The sequence below is a fragment of the Microcaecilia unicolor genome, chromosome 6 (genome assembly GCF_901765095.1).
Source record: "Microcaecilia unicolor chromosome 6, aMicUni1.1, whole genome shotgun sequence".
Lineage (NCBI taxonomy): Eukaryota > Metazoa > Chordata > Amphibia > Gymnophiona > Siphonopidae > Microcaecilia > Microcaecilia unicolor.
The window spans coordinates 184,654,892-184,680,121 of NC_044036.1; the positions used below are offsets into that span (position 1 = coordinate 184,654,892).

The 25,230-nt window shown below is 45.7% G+C and overlaps 1 protein-coding gene across 3 annotated transcripts in view; it reads left to right on the plus strand.

Annotated features, from left to right (window-relative positions):
• The window catches only part of GMPPB (GDP-mannose pyrophosphorylase B), a 159,363-nt gene that overhangs the window by 14,821 nt on the left and 119,312 nt on the right, over window positions 1-25,230 (plus strand). For all 3 annotated transcript variants that reach the window (XM_030205300.1, XM_030205302.1, XM_030205301.1), the window contains one exon: window positions 7,137-7,217. In XM_030205300.1, the coding sequence (XP_030061160.1) occupies window positions 7,137-7,217 (81 nt within the window). The remainder of the gene's footprint in view (window positions 1-7,136; window positions 7,218-25,230) is intronic.

A 25,230-nucleotide genomic window follows, 5' to 3' on the forward strand; every position in this document is an offset into this window, starting at 1 on the left:
CTGGGGATCTAGAAGACGTGATCCACCTGTCCACGAGTTTTCTCAAATCCCTGTATTGGTGGACGATTTGGTCCAATTTGACTCTGGGACGTCCTTTCCAAATTCCTCAGCCACAAAAAGTGCTGACTACGGATGCGTCTCTCCTGGGGTGGGGAGCTCATGTCGATGGGCTTCACACCCAGGGAAACTGGTCCCTCCAGGAACGCGATCTGCAGATCAATCTCCTGGAGTTACGAGCGGTCTGGAACGCTCTGAAGGCTTTCAGAGATCGGCTGTCCCACCAAATTATCCAAATTCAGACAGACAACCAGGTTGCCATGTATTACATCAACAAGCAGGGGGGCACCGGATCTCACCCCCTGTGTCAGGAAGCCGTCAGCATGTGGCTTTGGCCTCGCCGCCAGGGCATGGTGCTCCAAGCCACATACCTGGCAGGCGTACACAACAGTCTGGCCGACAGACTGAGCAGGATTATGCAACCTCACGAGTGGTCGCTCAACTCCAGAGTAGTGCGACAGATCTTCCAGGTGTGGGGCACCCCCTTGGTAGATCTATTTGCATCTCGAGCCAACCACAAAGTCCCTCAGTTCTGTTCCAGGCTTCAGGCCCACGGCAGACTGGCATCGGATGCCTTCCTCCTGGACTGGGGGGAGGGTCTGCTGTATGCTTATCCTCCCATACCTCTGGTGGGGAAGACTTTGTTGAAACTCAAGCAAGACCGAGGCACCATGATTCTGATTGCTCCTTTTTGGCCGCGTCAGATCTGGTTCCCTCTTCTTCTGGAGTTGTCCTCCGAAGAACCGTGGAGATTGGAGTGTTTTCCGACCCTCATCACACAGGACGAAGGGGCGCTTCTGCATCCCAACCTCCAGTCTCTGGCTCTCACGGCCTGGATGTTGAGGGCGTAGACTTTGCCTCTTTGGGACTGTCAGAGGGTGTCCCGCATCTTGCTTGCTTCCAGGAAAGATTCCACTAAGAGGAGTTACTTCTTTCTATGGAGGAGGTTTGCCGTCTGGTGTGACAGCAAGGCCCTAGATCCTCGTTCTTGTCCTACACAGACCCTGCTTGAATACCTTCTGCACTTGTCTGAGTCTGGTCTCAAGACCAACTCTGTAAGGGTTCATCTTAGTGCAATCAGTGCATACCATTACCGTGTGGAAGGTAAGCCGATCTCAGGACAGCCTTTAGTTGTTCGCTTCATGAGAGGTTTGCTTTTGTCAAAGCCCCCTGTCAAACCTCCTACAGTGTCATGGGATCTCAATGTCGTTCTCACCCAGCTGATGAAACCTCCTTTTGAGCCACTGAACTCCTGCCATCTGAAGTACTTGACCTGGAAGGTCATTTTCTTGGTGGCAGTTACTTCAGCTCGTAGAGTCAGTGAGCTTCAGGCCCTGGTAGCCCAGGCCCCTTACACCAAATTTCATCATAACAGAGTAGTCCTCCGCACTCACCCTAAGTTCTTGCCAAAGGTTGTGTCGGAGTTCCATCTGAACCACTCAATTGTCTTGCCCCCAGCCCCACTTGCCCACACCCCCCCCAGCCCCAATTGGCCACACAACCCCCCCAGCCCCAATTGGCCACACAACCCCCCCCAGCCCCACTTGCCCACACACCCCCCAGCCCCACTTGCCCACACACACACACCCCCAGCCCCATTTGCCCACACACACACACCCCCAGCCCTACTTGCCCACACACACCCCCAGCCCCAATTGGCCACACAACCCCCCCAGCCCCACTTGCCCACACACACACACCCCCAGCCCCACTTGCTCACCCTCCCCTGCTCGCTCCCTGCTGTTTGCACTGATCCCTGCCTCGTAAAACTTATTTTTTCGCGAACCGGCAGACTGAAGAAATAAAACAAACAGCTGACAGGCTTGCCTCCTTCGATCGCGTCGGCTGCTTCCTTTCCCTGCATTCTCAGCGCGTCCCGCCCTCCTCTGATGTCATTTCCTTTCCTCGAGGGCGGGACGCGCTGAGAATGCAGGGAAAGGAAGCGGCCAACGCGATCGAAGGAGGCAAGCCTGTCAGCTGTTTGTTTTATTGCTTCAGTCTGCCGGTTCGCGAAAAAATAAGTTTTACGAGGCAGGGATCGGTGCAAACAGCAGGGAGCGAGCAGGGGAGGCCCAGAAATAAGGTGCCGGTACGCCGTACCGTCGCGTACTGGCACAAAAAAAGCACTGTGAATATGTTAAAAAGCAGAGGTCCCAGCACAGATCTCTGAGGGACCCCACTAACTACCTTCTCCATTGTGAATATTGACCTTTTAATCCTAATCTCTGTTTCCTATCTTTCAACCACTTTTTAATCCACAGTAAGACACTACCTCCGATCCCATGTCCCTCTAGTTTCCTCTGTAGTCTTTTATGAGGTACTTTATCAAACGCCTTCTGAAACTCTAGATATACAATATCAACCGACTCACCTTTGTCCACATGTCTGTTTACTTCTTCAAAGAAATGCAGCAGATTGGTGAGGCAAGACTTCCCTTCACTAAATCCATGTTGACTTTGTCCCATTAGTCCATGCTTTTGAATGTGCTCTGTAATTTTGTTCTTGATAATAATCTCTACCATTTTGCCCGGCACCAGTGTCAGACTCACCGATCTATAATTTCCTGGATCTCCTCTGGAACCTTTTTTAAATATCGGCATTACATTGGCCACCCTCCAGGCTTCTGGTACCACGCTCGATTTTAAGGATAAATTACAAATCACTAACAGTAGCTCTGCCAGCTCATTTTTTAGTTCTATTAGTACCCTGATCCAGTCAGGAGATTTGCTACTTTTCAGTTTGCAGAACTGCTCCATTACGTCTTCCAGGTTTACAGATATTTCATTAAGTTTTTCCAAGTCATCAGCCTCAAATACCCTGTCCGGCACCAGTATCCCACCCAAATCTTTCTCTGTGAAGACTGAAGCAAAGAACTCATTTAGGTTTTCTAGTTTTTCCATTTGGCATTTGGCACATGTAGGTTGTTATCGCATGAGTCTTTACCGCTAGGTCAATGGTTGGTGGTAAGGTCTCAGACTCAAAATGGACGTGCAGCAAGTGCAGCAATTTTCATTTTGCTGCACGTCCTTTTTCGGCAAAAAAGGCCTTTTTTACAGGCATGCTAAAAAATGGATCGGCTTGCAACCAAAACCGTTCCTACACTACCGCAAGCCATTTTTCAGCACGCCTTTGTAAAAGGACCCCCCTAGCCACTGGCTCATATATAAATGGCATATAAAATATTGTCTTTCAAACCACATCCTAAACACATCATTTCTCTTTTTTGGCCCCATTTACAAAGGTGCGCTAGTGTTTTTAGCATGCGCTAAAAATAAGCATGTGCCAAATGCTAGAGATGCCCATATATTCCTATGGGCATCTCTAGCATTTAGCACGTTCTAATCAGCGTGCGCTAAAAACATTAGCATGCCTTTGTAAAAGACCCCTTTAATCCTTGATTTTAAGGTTTTTATCTCTTTATAAAAATATATATATAATCAAACTTCTAAGCTTTAGGGAGAGGTCGTTTCGATGCCTTGGGGCATCAATTGAGAAAATCATTTTCCTGGTACATTGCAAGTGAGTTGTCTTCAAGGGGGAAACATTGTTAATGCCGTCTCAGACTGAAGTATAATGCCATCTAAATATTATCCTGCCATTTTAAATGGCAAAGTAAGAAGCCTATACCTTCCTTGGTAACCAGTAGAGCTATTTCAAAACTGGCAACACCAGATCCCATTTTATTCTGTTTGTTTTTCAAATCTTTCCAATTTTCTTTCTCTTTGCCTCACTATCTGATAACAGTAATTTGTATTTTCTAGTCCATTTTTTCCACCAGCTGGCTCTACTCGGACTATTTTGCTCCTTTACTCTCCTCTCTTCTTTCACCCCTTGCTTCTCATTCATTTTATCCGTCCATCCCTTTCCCTTGTTTGCCTTTCTTCTTTTCCATGCACTGTATTTTTCCCATGTCCAACAGTCTCTTCACCCTTCCCCTCCCCCCCCCCCCCACTCTGCTGCTATCACGCTATAAGACAAACCAAAAGGATATACTACAAAACTAAAATAGGGCCAGACTACAAAGATATGAAGAAATTATACCAACTTGTGAACAAACTACTAGACACTACAGCTGTCACTGCAACCAGCACAGACATCCCACCTGCTGACAAACTCGCTAAATACTTCAATGAAAACATTACAAACCTACGAAAAATGCTACCTCAGAACAATACTAATACCGAAAACTTCATCAATAGTCACCCAAACCCTGGAGAATACCCAGCCGACCGAACCTGGTCAAACTTCACGCTCCTCACCGTTGAAACAGTAACCCAGGCAACCAAAAGGTTCTCCAGCACCCATTGCAAGCTGGATACCTTCCCCAGCTACCTACTAAAATCCGCCCCTGACCTCTTCACAACAGACCTCACATCCCTCCTAAACTACATGCTCCAACAAGGTCTTTTCCCTGAGGAATACCTCAACATCCTACTCACCCCAATCCCAAAAGATACCAAGAAAAAAAGCAACCGAAATTGCCAGCTACCGCCCAGTTGCATCTATACCACTAGCAACTAAATTGATGGAGAACATGGTGACCAAACAGTTTACCGACTACTTGGACAAGTTCTCAATACTCCAAGAATCACAATCTGGTTTCTGCCCCCTCCATAGTACCGAATCTGTGCTAGTCACTCTCCTGGCCAAATTCAAGCAGGAAATAGCCATAGAAAAAAGTATACTTCTTCTACAATTTGACATGTCGAGCGCATTCGACATGGTAAACCACAATATACTACTGAGACTTATAGACTATTTCGGAATCTGTGGAAACATACTCAACTGGATCAAAGGTTTCCTAACCACCAGAACATACCAAGTGAAATCAAACTCAAACATATCACCACCTTGGAAAGCATATTGTGGAGTACCTCAAGGATCACCACTATCGCCAATACTTTTCAACATAATGATGATCCCACTGGCCAAGTAATTATCAAAGAAAGGCCTCAACCCGTTCATCTACGCAGACGATGTCACAATTTACATTCCCTTCAGACATGATCTAACAAAAATCAACAACGAAATCAAACTCTGCTTGAATACCATGGATTCATGGGCAAACTCGTTTCAATTGAAACTGAATACTGAAAAAACACATTGCCTTATCCTCTCATCTCAACAGAATACATACATACCCACAACCTTAATCACCCCAGAACACACCCTCCCTATTTCAAACAGCCTGAAAATACTCAGTGTGACAATCGACCGCAACCTCACTCTCGAGAGCCAAATGAACTCCACAACAAAGAAAATGTTCCACTCAAATGTGGAAACTTAAATGCATAAAACCTTTCTTCCCGAGGGAAACATTTCGTAACCCAATACAATCAATGGTACTAAGTCACGCAGACTATTGCAACGGAATTTACGCTGTATGCAAAGAACAACTCACAAAGAAACTCCAGACCGCTCAGAATACAGCAGCCAGGCTGATATTTGGCAAATCGCGATTCCACAGTGCCAAGCCCCTCCGAGAAAAACTGCATTGGCTGCCAATCAAAGAGCATATTACTTTCAAAATCTGCATCCTGGTCCACAAAATTGTCTACGGCCAAGTCTCAGGATATATGACAGAACTTATAGACCTACCACTCAGAAACACAACCAGATCATCTCGAACATACCTAAACCTCCACTACCCAAACTGCAAAGGACTTAAATACAAAGCAACCTATGCATCCAGCTTCTCCTATATAAGCACACAATTATGGAACGCACTGCCAAAAGTTGTGAAGACAACCTGCGACCACCTAAACTTCAGGAAATCACTAAAAACCTACCTATTCAAAAAGGCATACCCCGCCGACCCAACATAAATGCCTACACTCTGCAAAAGAACATAACCAAAGCTTATAATGGATGCTACATAATCTTTCCTCTCCTTGATCCCCATTGTAACTGAAACACATGTTCCTTATTCAACCACAATACCACCTGTATTTGTTTCTTTACCGGACTTGGCGAACGCCGCTACGGTACTAAATAAGCCACATTGAGCCTGCAAATAGGTGGGAAAATGTGGAATACAAATGTAACAAATAAATAAATGCTGTCACCCAGTTAGGAGGCATATTTCCTGCTTACCAAACACTAGTTCAAGAGGACTGCTTCATACAAACACTTGCTGATGAATCAAGGAAAGATTCCCTATGAAGAATCAAAATGTCCAAAGAAGTAGGGAAAGGACATAGGACAACCAAACCATGCAACAGTATCCTGTTTCCAGCAGTGGCCAATCCAGGACACAAGTACTTGGCAAGATTCCCAGAACAGCAAACAGAATTTATGCTACTTATTCTAGAATATACAGTGGATTTTCCCATGTCCATCTTAATAACTTATGGACTTTTTCTTTTAGGAAATTATCCAAATCTTTTTAAAACCCTACTAAGCTAATTGCTTTTACCACATTCTCTGGCAATGAATTCATGAGTTTAAATTACTCGTTGAGTGAAGAAATATTTTCTCTAATTCATTTTAAGTTTACTACTTAGTAGCTTCTTTGCGTGCCCCCTAGTTCTTTTGTTAATATTTTTGGAAAGAGTAAACAAGCGATTCACATCTACCCATTCATCTCCATTTAGTATTTTATAAACCTCTATCATATCTCCCCTCAGCCATTTTTTCTCCAAACTGAAGAGCCCTAGACACTTTAGCCTTTCCTCATAGGGAAGTCATCCCATCCCCTTTATCATTTTCGTCGCCCTTCTCTGTACCTTTTTCTAATTCCACTATATCTTTAGCAGCTGAATATTGCTGCTAAATTGATACAGCCTCAGTCTCTCCCCTAATCTGGCCCCATTTTAATGTAGATAATATCTGACAGTTTAGTGAGTTAAGTTGCCCAATATGATCCATTAGTTTCTTTGAAAATGTCTGGGTAAGCGAGTTATGAGTGCCAGCAACTGCTGAACATACAATTAGCTTTGAATGTCAGACCGATTGTTCTGAGTAGGAAGCAGAGAACTAGTATGTTATAATTGCAAAACTACTAAAAGTATACATCAAATAGTAATGGCTATATGTGATAGTGTTGAGTAGTAATTGTGAGTTTTGCTTTCCTTGGACAGGTAGGTGTAAATCATGTGATCCTGGCTGTCAGCTACATGTCACAGATGTTAGAGGAGGAAATGAAGAAACAAGAGGAAAGGGTAAAGTTGAAAGATCATTGTGAATTCCTTGAAATAAGCAAATTTCTTTTTCCTGTGTTTCTATATTATGTAATGAGACCTTCCTCTCCTTTTGCAATTGGTCACCTTTTTGAGTGTTCTTTTCTCAAAAAATTCCGGTGATGTTTATGGTAGGTGTTGCCCTAATAACCGTCTTAGTTTCCTGATCTGCAAACCAGTGCATCACTATAAAATGCCATCCCTTTGAGAACCATAGACACTTACTGTGTCAATATTTGTAACTCAGAATTAATTCTGTCTCCTCTGGAATAGACTACTAGCAGAAGTAGTAATAGCTAGTACTATGAAAGAATGAAGGCTTTCTTGGTTCTAACTTACGTTGAAACTGTTTGGAGCAAGATGGCGTCTGAGTAGGAAGCAGTTGCAGGCTGTTCCTCTAACCCATCTTAACTTCATTCAAGTTTTTCTTCAATTTTTCTTCATTCCCCTGTGCCTAAAAGAAGGGGGAAGCAGAGGGTTTACCCTTCTCTCTCTTCTATTGAATTAAATTGGGATTTTATAGCCCCTAAATCTTATGATTCTACAGGGAAGGCTGTTAGCGCTTTCATCTGACTCCTCTCATTGACCTCTTGTCTTCTGCTCAGTAATTATTAGCCAAGGACCAGCCACGTCACTGAGTATGGCAGAACATTATGAGGCAGATTGTTATGGTCTCTTGATTCTGGTGGAGATGTACATGTCTCATATCAGACCCCAAAAGACCACCAAGAGGCAATATGTTCTATTTGACCTTTGTCATTCTTATACCAAATTTCAGGCATTACTGGAAATTCCCTATAAATAAGAAATAAAGAGAGTGAGGGACAGAGTCAGTTATAGGATTTATTACTTACCAAAGACAGGTTTCATATAAAGCGTTGATTTAAAAGAATATAAGCATATATTCTTACGGGGAGATCTTCAACAGGGTGACATGCACCTCTTGTCTCTGACTCTCCCACTATAGGGAGGCTGTCAGCCATATTTATACTCTTGATTTACATTAGGTTCTATGGAGTTCTAAAAAAAAACTACTTTTGCGCAGGTGGCCGGATAGCAGTTTTTTTTAACACTAACCGCAGAATATTTTTACCCTTGGAAAAAAAATCCCCCACCTTTTTCCGGCAGATGGGTAAGCCGCATTGAGCCTGCCATGAGTGGGAAAGGGCGGGGTACAAATGTAACAAAAATAAAAATAAAAAAATGTTCTTTCTCACTTCTGCTTTTTTCATGCACCTGGTACACTAGGTTCTGAGCTATTTCTGTTTCAACTTGACAAATTATGCCAGCCAGAAACCTTTTATTAAAAGCTCTTTTGATTTCAATTAATTCTTGGCCTGTATTTCCTAGCAACCCTTAGGCTGGGCAAAGCTCTTCCAGCAGGTCCCAAGCCGGGTAGTAGGCCTCAGGCCTGTACTATATTTATACACTATTCCCGTGGAGGGACTAATGGACCGCTTCGCAACAACAGGCAAGTTAGCTGGGCAGATGTCTTTGTTGCAGGTTGGAGCGGCAGGAGGTGAACCGCTCTCTCTGCATGAAGCTGACACCTCCCTTAGCCCAGATATGCGGAGCCCCCCGACGATGCTGACTGCCTTGCTGATTGGGTGTCCTGGATCGACAAGACCCATGGAGGGGTCGCCTGCTCTGTGAGCAGGGGCAGCCCAAAGCAATGGAGTGCCGAGTGTAGCAACGCAGGACAGTGTTGCTCAGTTTTCTCTCGGGGATTCACAAGCAGAAGCAGAGGAGGTGATTGATCTGGGCAACTTAAATCTTTACCACTGAAAAAAACAGAAGGGATTACCCTAGAGACGATTTGGGATGCTTTGGTGAGTTTGGAAAATACTTTTTCTAATAAGATTTCTACGATGGGGATGACTACTCCAGGTATTTCCTAAAAAAATTGCTGAACTGGAAACTAAGTCACAACAATCAAAGTCTTTTGAACAATTAACTAAGTCTGATATTGATAAACTTAATTAAAGAGAACCTATTGTTACTAAGGAAAATAGAAAATGTAGAAAATCAGCAAAGAATGAAAACTTTGCGATTTATAAATTTTCTTAAATTACCAGCTGTTGCTCCTTTAATTACTTTCAAGAAATATCTATCAGAAATTTTGAAAATACCAGAGCAAGTTTATCCTCTGGTTTCAAAAATTTATTACCTTCCATATCATCAAGCTGATCAATCCATAGACTGGTGGGTTGTGTCCATCTACCAGCAGGTGGAGATAGAGAGCAAACTTTTGCCTCCCTATATGTGGTCATGTGCTGCCGGAAACTCCTCAGTATGTTCTCTATCTCAGCAGGTGGTGGTCACACACAGCAGCAGCTCTGGCTAGGCCTCCAAGCCTAATCCTTAGGTTTTGTTGAGGCCTGGGGTTGAGGGCTCTTTTGAGCAAGTGCAAACCTGGTGGTGCCAGGTCCCTCCTTTTCTCCCCCCTCCCGCTGGCTCCGTTTAAAAAAAAAAAAAAAAAAATTTTTAAACGTCTTTAAAGGCGTTTAATTCGACGTTTCTTTAAACGTTCATTGCAGCTACTCACTGGGACACCAGTTCGTTACAGCTCGGAGCGGCAAGCAGGTAATTTTACCTTTTTATAGCGGGCAGGGGGTTCCCCGATTCTTCTCCTCGTGGCAATGGCGTCGGAGGGCGAGGGCGCAAAGGGTCGCTCCCCGGATCGCTGGAGCGCTTCTAGAGGGGATGCGGGGGTTTTACAACCTGATTCGCCCTTGATGGGTGATAGTTTAGTGACCGATGAATGTCCCGGTCGTTCCTCCGGCGTGGCGGTTTTTTCCCGCCATAAACGCCCATCCCCGCTCCTCGCCTCCGCCATCTTGGCCGGCCACGCGGCTCGGACGGCTTCTTCGGGGCCGCCCTTGAGGTTGGAGACATTAATGCCATGAACGCCCTTAATTTGGGCGACGGCACAAAAGCGGCTAAAGTTAAGCGCCGTTCTTCCCGCGCGGCTCCTTCACGGAGTTTCGCGCCGGACGCCATTTTGGATGCGCAGCATGTCTCTCCCCCGCTATTGCGAGCGCCGGTTGAGAGTGCGTCTAGGGCTGTTGCCCAGGCTGCGGAAGTGCACAGTCTGGGGGGTTTCTCCCCCGAGTTTGTTTTGCTGCTGCATCAGGCTTTCCTCATGCTAAACGCTGCCCCTGCTCCCTCTTCTGATAAAGAGGTTAAGGTTCCCAGAGGTAAACGCCCTCGGGTTGATTTCCAGGCCTTGGAGGACTTTTGTCTCCTCCGATGTAGATGAGGGCAGCGTGTCTGAGGTCTCCCAACGATCCTTTGCGGATTCCTTGGAGGAGATAGATCCCCGCTCGGATGGAGCGGATGACCCCTCTGCAGCGCGGCTTTTTAGCCCAGAGGATTTGCCCAACCTGTTGTTACAGGCCATGGACACTTTGAAGATTTCCTCTCCGGAGGACGTCTCTCCCTCAGCCCCTGTTGGCTCTGCCATTATGCTGGGGACGAAGCGCCCGCCTAGAACCTTCCACGTGCATGATGCCATGCACACCTTAATTGCGGCTCAATGGGATGTCCCGGAAACGAGCCTTAAAGTGGCTAGGGCTATGTCCCGCCTCTATCCTTTGGCTGTGAGTGAACGTGAGGCCTATCTGTGGCCTACCGTGGATTCTTTAATCACTGCGGTGACTAAGAAAACGGCGTTGCCGGTGGAAGGTGGCACGGCCCTAAAGGACGCCCAAGACAGAAGATTGGAGGCGGCCTTAAGGTCGTCCTTGGAGGCAGCTGCTTTAAGTTTGCAGGCCTCAGTTTGCGGCTCCTATGTGGCCAGGGCATGCCGGATTATGGTGCAGCGGGCTTCCCCCTCGGATCATTCCTTGAGGGCTGATTGGCCGGCCCTGGAATCGGGCTTAGCCTATTTGGCAGACTTGCTGTATGATGTCTGGAGAGCCTCAGCTAAAGGCATGGCTCAGACAGTCTCTGCGCGGCGGTGGCTTTGGCTGAAACATTGGTCTGCTGACCACGCCTCTAAATCCCGCCTGGCTAGATTGCCTTTTAAAGGCAAGCTGCTCTTTGGGGTCGAGCTGGACAAAATCGTGACCGATCTCGGCACGTCTAAGGGCAAGAAATTACCAGAGGTCAGGGCTCGGGTTAGTACTCGTCCCGATACCTCCATACCGCCCGGGCAAGTCGGGTTCCTCTGCCCCCTCTTCCTTCAAGAGGAATTTCTCCCCCAAGCAGCATTCCTTTCGCAGAGACCGCCGTCCCGGAGGTGCTCCCTCCGGTCCTCCCCCAGGGTCTTGTACCCAATGACGGGGCCTTGGTCCACGCCCCAGTGCAGATTGGAGGACGGCTGTCCTCGTTTCTGGGCGAGTGGACCACTATAACTTCAGACGCGTGGGTGCTGGAAGTCATCAGAGACGGCTACAAGCTAGAGTTCTGCCAACCCTTAAGAGACGGGTTTGTACTCTCTCCCTGCAAGTCTCCGGTCAAGCTGTGGTAGTGCAGCAGACCTTGGACAACCTGATCCGCCTGGGTGCGGTCGTTCCGGTGCCAAAAAATCAGATTGGCAAGGGACGTTACTCCATTTACTTTGTGGTTCCAAAGAAAGGAGGTTCTGTCCGGCCTATCCTCGACCTCAAAGGGGTCAATCGGGCCTGGAAAGTGAGGCACTTTCGCATGGAGACTCTCCGCTCTGTTATAGCGGCAGTGAAGGCAGGAGAGTTCTTGGCTTCCTTGGACATCAAGGAAGCGTACCTGCATATTCCCATCTGGCCTCCTCTCCAACGCTTTCTGCGTTTTACAGTCCTGAGACGACACTTCCAGTTCAGAGCCCTCCCTTTCGGGTTGGCTACTGCTCCGCGGACCTTTTCCAAAGTAATGGGGGTCATAGCGGCCTTCCTGCTAAAGGAAGGAGTACAAGTCCATCCTTATCTGGACGACTGGTTGATCCGAGCCCCCTCTTATGCAGAGTGCGGCAAAGCTATGGACCGGGTAGTTGCTCTTTTGAGCTCCCTGGGATGGATCATCAACTGGAAGAAGAGCCAGCTGCGCCCGACTCAGTCCCTGGTGTATCTGGGAGTTCTATTCGACACCCAAGTGGGCAGAGTGTTCCTGCCAGACAATCGGATTGTCAAGCTTCAGGCTCAGGTGGACTAGTTCCTAGTAGCCTCTCCTATTCGGGCGTGGGACTACGTGCAGCTGTTGGGCTCTATGTCGGCCACGATGGAAGTAGTGCCCTGGGCCAGGGCTCATATGAGACCACTACAGCTTTCTCTGCTGCTGCGTTGGACTCCGATGTCGGAGGATTATGCTGTGCGCCTTCCCGTGGACCCAGCAGTGCACAAGGCGCTGAGCTGGTGGACGCAGACAGACAAGTTGTCTGCAGGATTGCCTCTGGTGACCCCGGAGTGGATTGTCGTCACGACAGACGCCTCTTTGATGGGCTGGGGAGCCCACTGCTTGGGAAGGACAGCACAGGGGCTCTAATCTCCTGCAGAGGCAAGTGGTCTATCAACCTCCTGGAACTCAGAGCCATTCGCTTGGTGTTATTGGAGTTCATCCCGGTACTCGTGTTGAAGCCTGTACGGGTCCTGTCGGACAATGCCACGGCTGTGGCCTATATCAACCGCCAGGGAGGTACCAGAGCGCCCCTCTAGCCAAGGAGGCTATGAGTCTTTGCCAGTGGGCGGAAGCGAACCTGGAGCAGCTTTCAGCGGCCCACATTGCCGGAGTCATGAATGTCAAGGTGGACTTTCTCAGTCGCCATACCTTGGAGCCCGGAGAGTGGCAACTATCTGCTCAGGCGTTCTTGGACATCACGAAGCGCTGGGGCCAGCCGAGCCTAGATCTGATGGCGTCATCGGCCAATGGCCAAGTGCCGCGCTTTTTCAGCAGAGGACGGGACCCTCGATCCCTGGGAGTAGATGCTCTTCTCCAACAGTGGCCGACACAAGAGCTCCTCTATGTGTTCCCGCCCTGGCCCATGTTGGGCAGGGTGCTAGACCGGGTGGCAAAGCATCCCGGCGGGGTAATCCTGGTGGGTCCGGATTGGCCCAGACGTCCCTGGTATGCGGTCTTGTTCAGGCTCTCAGTCGACGATCCTCTGCGGCTGTCAGTGGAGCAGGGCCTGTTACATCAGGGTCCCGTGGTGATGGAGGATCCCTCTCCCTTTGGTCTTACGGCCTGGCTATTGAGCGGCAGCGTCTGAGGAAGAAGGGCTTCTCAGACAAGGTCATCGCCACTATGCTGAGAGCGAGGAAGCGCTCTACTTCTACTGCTTACGCCAGGGTTTGGCGTATCTTTGCAGCATGGTGTGAAGCAGGCTCACTTTCTCCCTTCACTGCTCCAATTTCTTCAGTGTTGGCGTTCCTGCAAGAAGGTCTGGAGAAAGGCCTGTCGCTCAGTTCCCTTAAAGTCCAGGTAGCGGCTCTGGCTTGCTTCAGGGGCCGCCTGAAGGGTGCTTCCCTGGCTTTGCAGCCAGATGTGGTGCGCTTTCTCAAGGGAGTTAATCACCTGCGCCCTCCTCTGCACTCAGTGGTGCCTGCGTGGAATCTCAACCTGGTGCTAAGAGCATTGCAGAAGCCGCCTTTGGAACCCTTGTCGAGGGCATCTCTGAAAGACCTGACGTTGAAAGCAGTCTTTTTGGTGGCTATCACTTCAGACAGAAGAGTTTCCGAGCTCCAGGCGCTCTCATGTCGAGAGCCTTTTCTGCAGTGCACTGAGGCAGGAGTGACTATTCGCACAGTGCCTTCCTTCCTGCCCAAGATTGGTTCTCGCTTCCATGTGAATCAGCAGCTCTGTCTCCCTTCCTTTCGTAGGGAGGACTACCCAGAGGAGTACTCCGCTCTTGAATATCTGGATGTGAGACGAGTCATCATCAGATACTTGGAAGTGACCAATGATTTCCGGAAATCGGATCATCTGTTTGTCCTGTTTGCAGGTCCTCGTAAGGGTCTGCAGGCTGCTAAGCCTACAGTGGCAAGATGGGTCCAGGAAGCCATTGCAGCGGCTTATGTGGCCGCGGGGAAGGTGCCGCCTATCCAGCTGAAGGCTCACTCCACGAGAGCTCAGGCGGCCTCGATGGCAGAGGCTGGATCCGTCTCCTTGGAAGAGATATGCAAGGCGGCAACGTGGGCTTCGGCTCATACATTCTCCAAGCATTACCGTTTGACTGTGGCTGCACGGGCGGAGGCCCGGTTTGGAGCTTCAGTGTTGAGGTCAGGGATTTCTATGTCCCGCCCTGGGTGAGTACTGCTTCGGTACATCCCACCAGTCTATGGATTGATCAGCTTGATGATATGGAAGGTAAAATTATGTATAATCATACCTGATAATTTTCTTTCCATTAATCATAGCTGATCAATCCATAGCCCCTCCCAGATATCTGTACTGTTTATATTCTGGTTGAATTTTAGGTTCAAGTTTAGCCTTCAGTTACTTCAGGAGGACTTCGTGTTCAAGTTCTTCTTTCACTTGGATTCTTCAAGAGTTGAGACGACTTTGTGTTACAGTGAGCTGCTGCATTCCTCTCCCCTCCGTTTTACGGGGCTGGATTGAGACATAAATTCTGCCGGCACTCCCTCCCGCTTCGTGCGGCTGTAGGGCAGCTTTGTACCCCTCCCGCTTCGGCGGTGTTAGGGTCAGTCGGCTCCTCCCGCGGTTGCGGTTGCAGGATAAGCCAGATCCCCCCGCATCGGCGGGTGTGGTGTCCCTCCCCCGCTCCGCGGGGATGAGCTGGACGGATTCCCCTCCCCCACTTGTGTGGGGATGAGCTGGGTTAATTCCCCTCCCCCGTTTCGGCGGTGGTGAGCTGGGCAGAGTGTCCCTTCGTGGGTGTAATTCTCTAAGTGCTGAGTCCTGCGGATGGAGCTTTGATATCGACATACTGAGGAGTTTCCGGCAGCACATGACCACATATAGGGAGGCAAAAGTTTGCTCTCTATCTCCACCTGCTGGTAGATGGACACAACCCACCAGTCTATGGATTGATCAGCTATGATTAATGGAAAGAAAATTATCAGGTATGATTATACATAATTTTACCTTTTACCTTATGTTAAGAAACCCTCTGGTCAATTATTAACAGTGAGTTGTGAAATACCATTTGATAAGTTAAATTTGACTCAGACTATAGAAGACAAAACTATTGGAGTTCAAAGTGCTTCCTTAATAGTAGATTTTGCCCTACCAACCAGATCGTGACTGGGTTCTAAAGGTTTTCTTTCATCATAGACAAGAACTTTTTTTGAATCATAAAATTAGAGTCTTTCCTGATGTATCTAGACAAACTCAAAAAAGGCGCCAGTCTTTCTTGAAATTATGTCCACGTGTCCTCCAGTTGGGGGGAACCTTCTGGCTTAATTTCCCATGTAATTGTGTCATTAAATTACAGTCAGTTAAATATGTTTTCTTTGAAACTGATCATTTGGTGTCTTTTCTGGACTCCAAACAGATCCTGGTCTCATCCCCTCTTCTATCAGCTCCTGTAATATCTACTCCGTAATATTATAAAGCCTGGGTTGTTCTTCCTCTGCTTTTCTTTTTGATATGGTTCCTTGCTCCTCTTAATTATGTGGACTTGAGATACAATTGTCACTTATAAGAAATTGTTAATGATAATTTTTCCTTTATTGTTTTGTGACACTGTTCTTTTCTGTTCAAGAATTTTTTTTCTTGTGGAATGTATTGAAACTTATGTAAAAAAAAAAAAAAAAAAAAAACTATTTTATTGAAGAAATCATACAGTCAACTAGAGTACACATAGGTGTTCATTTTTATAATGTCAACTCAATCCCTTATCCATCCTCCCCCCATACAAAATAAGAGATTTTGTGGAACATACACGATCAACATGTTTAACTCACTGCTAAATATTAGTGTCCAAACCGAACAATATAAGTGAACTCTTTTTTTTTTTTTTTTTTTTAATATTTAAATGTTTTTATTCATTTTTCCAATAACAGTACATATTACTCAACAGAATCATTAACAACACAACTTTTCTTTAAATCAGCCCCAAAAGCTACAATTATGCAAATTCTTTGTGTTCTTTGCCCTCGGGTACCATACCGTTGAAGCATTTTCCCCTTCCCCCCCCACCTAATTATTTCCTTTTATGGCTTTTCCCCTTGTATTCCCTCTTCACTCCCTTTATGCAGTAAGTTGTCTACAACAGTCCATTCCTTCGCACTTGGGTTATATCGTCCACCTTTTTTGTCCGTCAGTTTTTCAAGTTCTGTCAATGTCTTAAGTTTCATTGTCCAAATCTGCATGGCCCAACTTTTTGTTTCCAATGTGCAGCGATTACAGTTTTGACTGCTGCCAAACACATTCTTTTAATTCTGTGCTGCCACTTCTGCCCTTTTTTGTTTCCCCAGCCCAATAAGCACCATTTCGGGTCCATAGGGAATTTAGTGTTTAACATGGATGTTAACTTGGAGGATATTTCTTCCCAAAGGGTCATGATAGATCTACAAGACCACCAGATGTGGAAGTAACTTCCTTGTTCCGATCCACATTTCCAACACTTATCAGAAGCGGTAGGAAACATACTTTTCACCTTATCAGGCATATAGTACCACCTGCTTAACATTTTATATGCATTTTCTTTGATTAGCACACACACTGATGCTTTTTTCACTTCCATACATAACTTTTCCCATTCTTTCATACTCATTTCTTGATGTAAATCTTTTTCCCATGCCCTCATAAATGCTAGTTTAGATGTGGGTTTCCCTCTAATGTGTTGGTATAACCTGGAAATGCCTCTTCTCCCTGTTTCTAGTGTTTCCCAGAGGTTTTCCATCACCTCTCTTTCTAGAAGGTCAGTCTTGAGCCACCCTTGCCCTCTTAAGAATGTTCTTATCTGTAGGTATGTGAATTGATCTGTCTCTGGTAACTCGAATGTCCTCTGGATTTCCCCAAACTCCCTCATTTTCCCTTCGTCTAGTAAGTCCCGAACCTTCTGCAGACCTTTTCATTTCCATTCCTTAAATACTCCCCCTTCCTCTCCTGCTGGAAACTCAGGTTCCTGAGTTATCTGAGCGAGAGTTGATATTGGCCTACCTCTCCTAAGTTTATCTTTCATTGTATCCCATATACTTATTAAGTGAGCCATGAAGGGATTCCCTACCTTTTGTTTGGAGTTACCCTTTAGTCTGGACGCCCACAAGCTCCCTCCCAAGTTCCGTCCTGGTGAAAACTCCTGTTCTAACTTTGTCACTGGTGACTTATCACCCTTAGTCCATTCTGCTATTTGTTTTAATTGAGCTTCTTGGTAATACCATGTTATGTTTGGCATTCCTCTCCCTCCCTGTTCGATCCCTCCCCACAGAATCTTTTTAGCTATCCTTGCCTGCATCCCACCCCAGGTGAATTTTAATATGTCTGATTGCAATCTGTGTAACTCAGCCTTGGGGATCCACACTGGGAGGGTCTGAAAGAGGAAGAGCAATCTGGGTACACTGTTCATTTTGATCACTGTTGTCCTCCCCCACCATGGCAGCCACCCGCTGGAAGAGAACTCTTATCACCAGTCATCATGAAATATAAACCAGATGAAAAAGAAAACTTTTCCTCTTCATTTGAGACAAGCCAAAATATAATAAAAAAACAAAACAAAAAAAAAAACAACCTTCATACCCATGGCATGTGCATCATGAAGACCCCCCCCCCCCCCCAAAAAAAAAAAAAAAGCAGATGAATTAAAAAGAATTAAGAATTAGAGATAAAGATTGAATGTAAATATCCCAAACTGCCAGAAACATGTTTCTGCTTAAATTAATATTTTGCCTGTCTCTGGTCTAGCAGCATCAGTGTGGAAGTGAGTATGCCATGCCAAAAAGGACGGAGCACCATCACTGATCCACACTCCCAAAGTGACCCATTTACCCAACATACCTGCCTTCCTGAGAAGGAGACTGGTTTTTAAGACGGTGTGCTTCATACTTGTCCAAAAGCAATCCTGCTGGCGAGAGAGGGAGAGACTCAAAATATCGCAACATTGCTCACCAGAAAATTTTGACTTTTGGACAGCTCCAAAAGGCATGGAAAAAAGAATTAACATCCTGATTACATTTCCTACAGATGATCTATCCACAGCATGCTTTAAATACTTGTTCTTTCTTAAAATATGCCCAGTGGAGAATACAAAATTGACAGTCTCGCAGTTCAGCACTGATGGAAATTTATGATATTTGTTTAATTAACTGGCCTAGATCTAGAGCATCCAAAGTTAGTCCTAGTTTTACACTCCACTTAGTACTCAGCCCTGCTCGACTTCTGATTGTAGACAATAACTGGAATTCATGATGAAGTGTGGACACTGATAAGCGCCCCCCCCCCCTTAAACTTTCAAAAGAAATCTTTCAAATGATCGCCCAAAGGAAATGCCAACCCACTAGGGTCCAAAGAATGGATAGAGTGATGTAGCTGTTGATATGCTAAGAAATCTCATGGTTAACTAATATCTCTTCGCCCTAAGAGATCATTAGGCTTATTTTCGAAAGTGATCGCTGGCGATCTTCTGACATAAATTGGGAGATGGCTGGCGATCTCTCAAAAGCGGCGAAATCGGTATAATTGAAAGCGGCTTTTTTGACAGCATTACCGCTTTCCCGTTGCTGCGCCGGCGAAAGTTCAAGGGGCCATGTCGGCGGCGTAGTGAAGGCGGGACATGGGCGAGCATAGGCGTGGCTACCAGATGGCCGGCTTTCGCGGATAATGGAAAAAAAAAAGCGGCGTTAATCAGTATTTCGCGGGGTTTACTTGGTCCTTTTATTTTCATGACCAAGCCTCAAAAAGGTGCCCCAACTGACCAGATGACCACCGGAGGGAATGGGGAATGACCTCACCGTAGTCCCCCAGTGGTCACCAACCCCCTTCCACACTAAAAAAAAATAAAAATAAAAACCTTTTTTTACCAGCCTGTATGCCAGCCTCAAATGTCATACCCAGCTCCCTGACAGCAGTATGCAGGTCCCTGGAACAGTTTTTAATGGGTGCAGTGCACTTCAGGCAGGCAGACCCAGGTCCATCCCCCCCCCCCTTACCTGTTATACTTGTGGTGATAAGTGTTGAGCCCTCCAAACCCCCCAAAACCCACTGTACCCACATGTAGGTGCCCCCCTTCACCCATAAGGGCTATGGTAATGGTGTAGAGTTGTGGGGAGTGGGTTTTGGGGGGGATTTGGGGGGCTCAGCACCCAAGGTAAGGGAACTATGCACCTGGGAGCTATTTGTGTATTTTTTAAACATTTCTAGAAGTGCCCCCTAGGGTGCCCGGTTGGTGTCCTGACTTGTCAGGGGGACCAGTGCAATACAAATGCTGGCTCCTCCCATGACCAAATGCCTTGGATTTCGCCGGGTTTGAGATGGCCGGCATTTTTTTCCATTATCGCTGAAAAACAAAACCGGCGATCTGAAACCCTCCATTGCCCCAAGTAAGCCACATTGAGCCTGCCATGAATGGGAAAACGTGGGGTACAAATGTAAAAAAAACTCCAAAACCCGGCGAACTCTGGCATTTGGCCGGGCTAAACCGTATTATTGAAAAAAAAGATGGCCGACCATCTTTTTCGAAAATACGGTTCCGGCCAGCCATTGTGCCGCCGCCAAAATAGATCGCCGGCGACGTTCGATTATGCCCCTCCATGTTATACCTCGTTTTGGCTCAGCATCTAAAACTAACAATCTCATCACCAGGGGAAAACTGAAGGTTGCTTTGAATACGTCGTTGATTCGATTCCCTAGGATTACCTCCTACAAATTTGACCAAGTCTTGCCACACATTGAGGCAGGACACTATGACATAAATAATGCGGTAGATTGCCCAGCAAGCTATGCAATGGAAATTAAAATGCCATGGATGATGATAAACCCCTTCATATCCTCTACTTTTGTAAACCTGTTCATCTAAGAACCAGTCTCCAAGATGCCAAAGTAAGTGTGCTTGGTTGTTTTTCTGGAGATCAGGGAGTCCTATGTCACCATATTTCCAAGAACCATACAAATATTTAAGTGGCATTTTAGATATTTTAACCCCCCCCCAAAAAAAAATTTTGACAAGAGCCTCTGCAATGATGTCAAATCTCTTTTTAAAGAGGTAAAAGTTGTAGTGTGTAAAGCCACTTGGGGAACAAAATCATATTAGAGATTAATTCTACCATGGAAAGATATGAAAAAGATTCTCCACTAAATTAGACAATCCTTAGTGTGTTCTAGGAGAAGGGACAAATTTCCATCATGTAGCAGAGAGGTTTTAAAAGACAATTGAATCCCCAAAGAACATAAAGAGGAGATCGCCCATGGTAGAGGAAAATGTCCTTCCCAATGCCTCCTCACGGATTCCATAGTGGGTAAAACAAACAAACAAAAAACTGATAAAAGAAGTTTGAGGTTCCACAAGGTACACTTAAAGGTTGCCTGTGAAGGCCGAAATTTTAAATTCCTGTGAGGCAATTCTCACCCCTTCGATATCTGGGTTACCCCAAATTTCCCGGATTAGGGGATCTAAGTATAGAACAAATAACAATTTTTTTGTATGTAAAAGGGCTGAGACAACACACCATTTACCATTTAGGGCCTTTGGTAAAGCAAACAAGGTCTGCACTGCATCCAGGAGAAATCCCTCTATTCCATATTTACCCAATGTTGCAAAAATGAAGTCCCAAGCTACACGAGTATCTTCTCTGTGTCAAAACTGACAATCAGAGAAGGCGTCCCCCTTCCACTCTGCTTGTTCCTTTTTAATTTTTTTGTTAAGCCACAGAGACTGGGATAGTAGAACAGCTTTTATTAGATGAACCTGGGGCTTTCAGGGAGGTTGGAAAGGGCACTACTCTTGTTTGTCAGAATTCGCCTCCTTAGGTCTTTCTGAGGGTGTCTCCCGGGTCTTGCTTGCTTCCAGGAAAGATTCCGTGAAGAGGTGTTACTCTTTCAAATGGAGGAGGTTTGCCGTCTGGTGTGACAGCAAAGTCCTAGATCCTCTTTCTTGTCCTACACAGACCCTTCTTGAATACCTTCTACACTTGTCAGAGTCTGGTCTCAAGACCAACTCCGTAAGAGTTCACCTCAGCGCAATTAGTGTTTATAATCAGCGTATAGAGGGTAAGCCTATCTCTGGGCAGCCTTTAGTTGTTCACTTTATGAGAGGTTTGCTTTTGTCAAAGCCCCCTGTCAAACCTCCACCAGTGTCATGGGATCTCAACGTCGTTCTCAACCAGCTGATGAAAGCTCCTTTTGAGCCATTGAATTCCTGTCATCTGAAGTACTTGACCTGGAAGGTCATTTTTTTGGTGGCTGTTACTTCAGCTCGTAGAGAGCTTCAAGCCCTAGTGGTAGATGCACCTTATACCAAGTTTCATCACAACAGAGTAGTCCTCTGCACATACCCTAAGTTCCTACTGAAGGTGGTGTCGGGAGTTCTATCTGAACCAGTCAGTTTTCTTGCCAACATTTTTTCCCGACCTCATGCCCACCCTGGCGAAAGCAGTTTGCACACCTTGGACTGCAAGAGAGCATTGGCCTTTTACGTGGAGCGGACGAAGCCCTTCAGACAGTCTGCCCAGTTGTTTTATTTCTTTCGATCCCAACAGGAGGGGAGTTGCCATCAGAAAACGCACAAGCTCCAATTGGCTAGCAGATTGCATTTTCTTCACTTATGCCCAAGCTGGTCTGACTCTGGAGGGTCATATCATGGCTCATAATGTCAGAGCCATGGCTGCGTCAGTGGCTTACTTAAAGTCAGCCTCCATTGAAGAGATTTCCAAGGCCCAATTGACCAATGTTCATTGTTTTGAGTGAGCCTGGATGCTAGGGATACCCCACATGTGAGAACACGCAGTCTGCTTGTCCTCTGAGAAAGCGAAGATACTTACCTGTAGCAGGTATTCTCGGAGGAGAGCAGGCTGATTGTTCTCACAAACCCTCCCACCTCCCCTTTGGAGTTGTCATTTGTTATTTCTTATGCTTTTGATTTAACTGAGGAGATGCGCTTGCGCGGCGGGCAGGAAGTCAGTCCGCGCATGTGCGGTGTGCATTGCACGCACACCAGAAGACTCTGGCAAAACTTTGTTTATTTTGCTTTTGCAAAATGCTGATTTCTGGGCTGACGTGGACGTCGACCCACGTGTGAAAACGATCAGCTTGCTGTCCTCGGAGAATACCTGCTACAGGTAAGTATCTTTGCTTTTCAAGCTGTAGAATCTCCTTATCCCATGCCTTCCACTTAAAGCTAGTATAAGCCAGAACCTCACCCCAAAGCATTGCCTTTGCAGCTTCCCAGAAAAGCGTGGGATCATCCGTGTGCATTGCATTAGGAAATTTGTATTTGGACCATTATGCAACAAAAAAAAATCTCAATTCTGAGTCCCAATATAAATGAGGGTGAAACTTCCACTGAAAAATCCTATCTGTGATTCCATCCAATTCAGTAGTACACCATATAAGAGTATGATCTGAAATGCTATATGGGCTAATTTCCGTGACATGGATATTAGAGAAAAGCCCCTTTGAGAGTACCAATAATAAGTTCTAGATTGCGAGTCATGGGCCTTAGAGAAGCGAGTGTAAAGTTTTCCAAATATCTAAGAGATTTAAACTGGAACAAAGCAAAGATTCAATCCTTCCTGAACCGAAGTATCTCTTCTATCCGTAGCAGAATCATGGACCATATTAAAGTCTTTCCCCATTACAACAACAGGAATATCAGGCTGTCGGAGCAAAATGTGGATCAGTGTTTTAAAAAAAATTGGTTTTCATTCACGTTTGGGGCATAGACATTGCAGAAGAATAACATTTGTCTATTTAAGGTAACCTGAGCGATGACAAAAAGCCTAGCAGAGTTCTTCCATTCCTGGTGCACCACTACATCCAGGCCTGTACGAAACAAGATCAAAACTCTGGCTTTGTGATTCACAGCTGGAGCACCTACAAACTCCCACACCCACCATTTTTTGAATTTCTCATGTTCCGGTGCGGACAGATGAGTTTCTTGCAGGAAAGCCAAGTCCGCTTTATGACAATTCAGAGTTTGTAAAATCTTTTGTCTCTTAATAGAGGTTTCTCCATTACCATTCCAAGAAATACATTTAACTGGCATCTAAACTCATTTTGAAAAGAATGAATATGATAGACCGAGAAACATTTAAGGGTAGGGAAGACTGTCCCAGCGAGCAGTGTTCCCCCCCCCCCCCACCCCCAAATACCAGAAAAAGGTAATTTGCACAGCAGGAGCAAGTCTCCACACTGCACATGCCACAGAATACAAATCTTCATATACAATGTTTGCACCAAAATCTGGAACTCACTAAAATGAGTTCCAGACCTAAAATGCATGAACAACTACCTAACATTCCAAAAACACCTGAAAGCTCACTTTTTCAGAAAATTCCTTTCCGATGAACTCACATAGTCAAGTAGACCACTGGCCAACACCCCACAATATATGATCGATGTCAGAACTGAACTAGACTTGCATCGACCGCCAAATTGCTCTGTAAATTGTCTACTTTAAGTTAATTGTAAGCCACATTGAACCCACAACTAGTTTGGAAAATGTGGGGTGCAAATGCAGAAATAAATACATAAAAATAAATACAATCATCAAGCATGTGGATGTTTCAATCATGTTCCTCTTTGTAGGTAAGCTTTTCAGCAAAGGCATGTGATTGCAGTTCCAGCGAATCTAAATGTGGTCGAACTTTGGAGAATTTAGACTCAATTTTGCTGTGAAAAGCTTTGGTAGCCTCAACCTGTTCAGTCACTATGCATTTAAATGAGTGCATTTTTGCAATAAGGAGATCAAGTTGCAACTCGGAGTTTATCGCTTCCATTTTCTCCACCATGCTCGGCTCTGGCTTGGGCCTTTTCCCACTGGGGAGAGATGAAATAAGCTGTTCTTGCTTATTTTTACTGGAAGCCATTGGGGTGATTAGGAAGGCAAATAGTGCGTGCTGCAGTGGAAATCAGTAAAACAGACAATATTCTTGATTAAATTTGGCTCAGAGCAGAGGAGCACTCAATCCATGCATCTGCTCAGATCGCTGGCCAGACTCCGCCCAAATACAATATCTCTTAACGCTTCAGCATTTTGTGCCCGACAAGATCTCCTGGCCATATTTAAATCTGTTCTCATGCAAGCGAACTGACCCAACAGAATATGGTCTTTTCAATTATACCAAAATCCTATTCTTTGATGGCATCTAACGGTTACCACATATAAAAAATAATCATTTATGAATGCACATGTTACTGTAGTATCTACTGTTAAGGCAAGAGGACCATTTCCAGAGAGAAAAAAAACCCCCATTCTATATAGTAATACAAACCAAATCTAACATACCTAGAAAGGTCTCCCAAGAACAGAAATATAATATGTAATAATAAAAATGCAGATCACTAGTCTTCTATAGTTACTGAACTTGCTCAGCAGAGCACATGCAGAAGGGCATTTTCAATATGACGTTTAAATCCAGCTTTGGGCGTTTTGTTCTAGAGGTCTGTATCACACTAAACCACCCATCAAACTGCCTCTGGTGATATGGAATCTCAACATTGTTCTTGCCTCTCTCATGAAACCTCCATTCAAACCACTGCATTCCTGTTCTCTGAAATTCCTAACTTATAAAGTATTGTTCTTGATAGCTCTTACTTCTTCCAGAAGAGGCAGTGAGCTCCAAGCTCTTATGGCAGATCCTCCTTACACCAGATTCTATCATGACAAGGTTGTACTTCAAATCCACTCCAAATTCCTCCCAAAGGTTGTTTCGGAGTTTCATCTCAATCAATCCAGTGTTCTGCCTGTTTTCTTTCTTAAACCGCATTCTCATCGTGGCGAAACAGCACTGCACACCTTGGACTGCAGGCGATCTCTGGCATACTGTCTAGAACGCACAAAGCCTTTTCGACAATCCTCCCAGATCGTTGTATGCTTTGATCCTAACTGATCAAGAATTCCAATCACTAAGCATACAATCTATATTGGATGGCTGACTGTATCTTCCACATCTGTGCTCAGGCTGGGCTG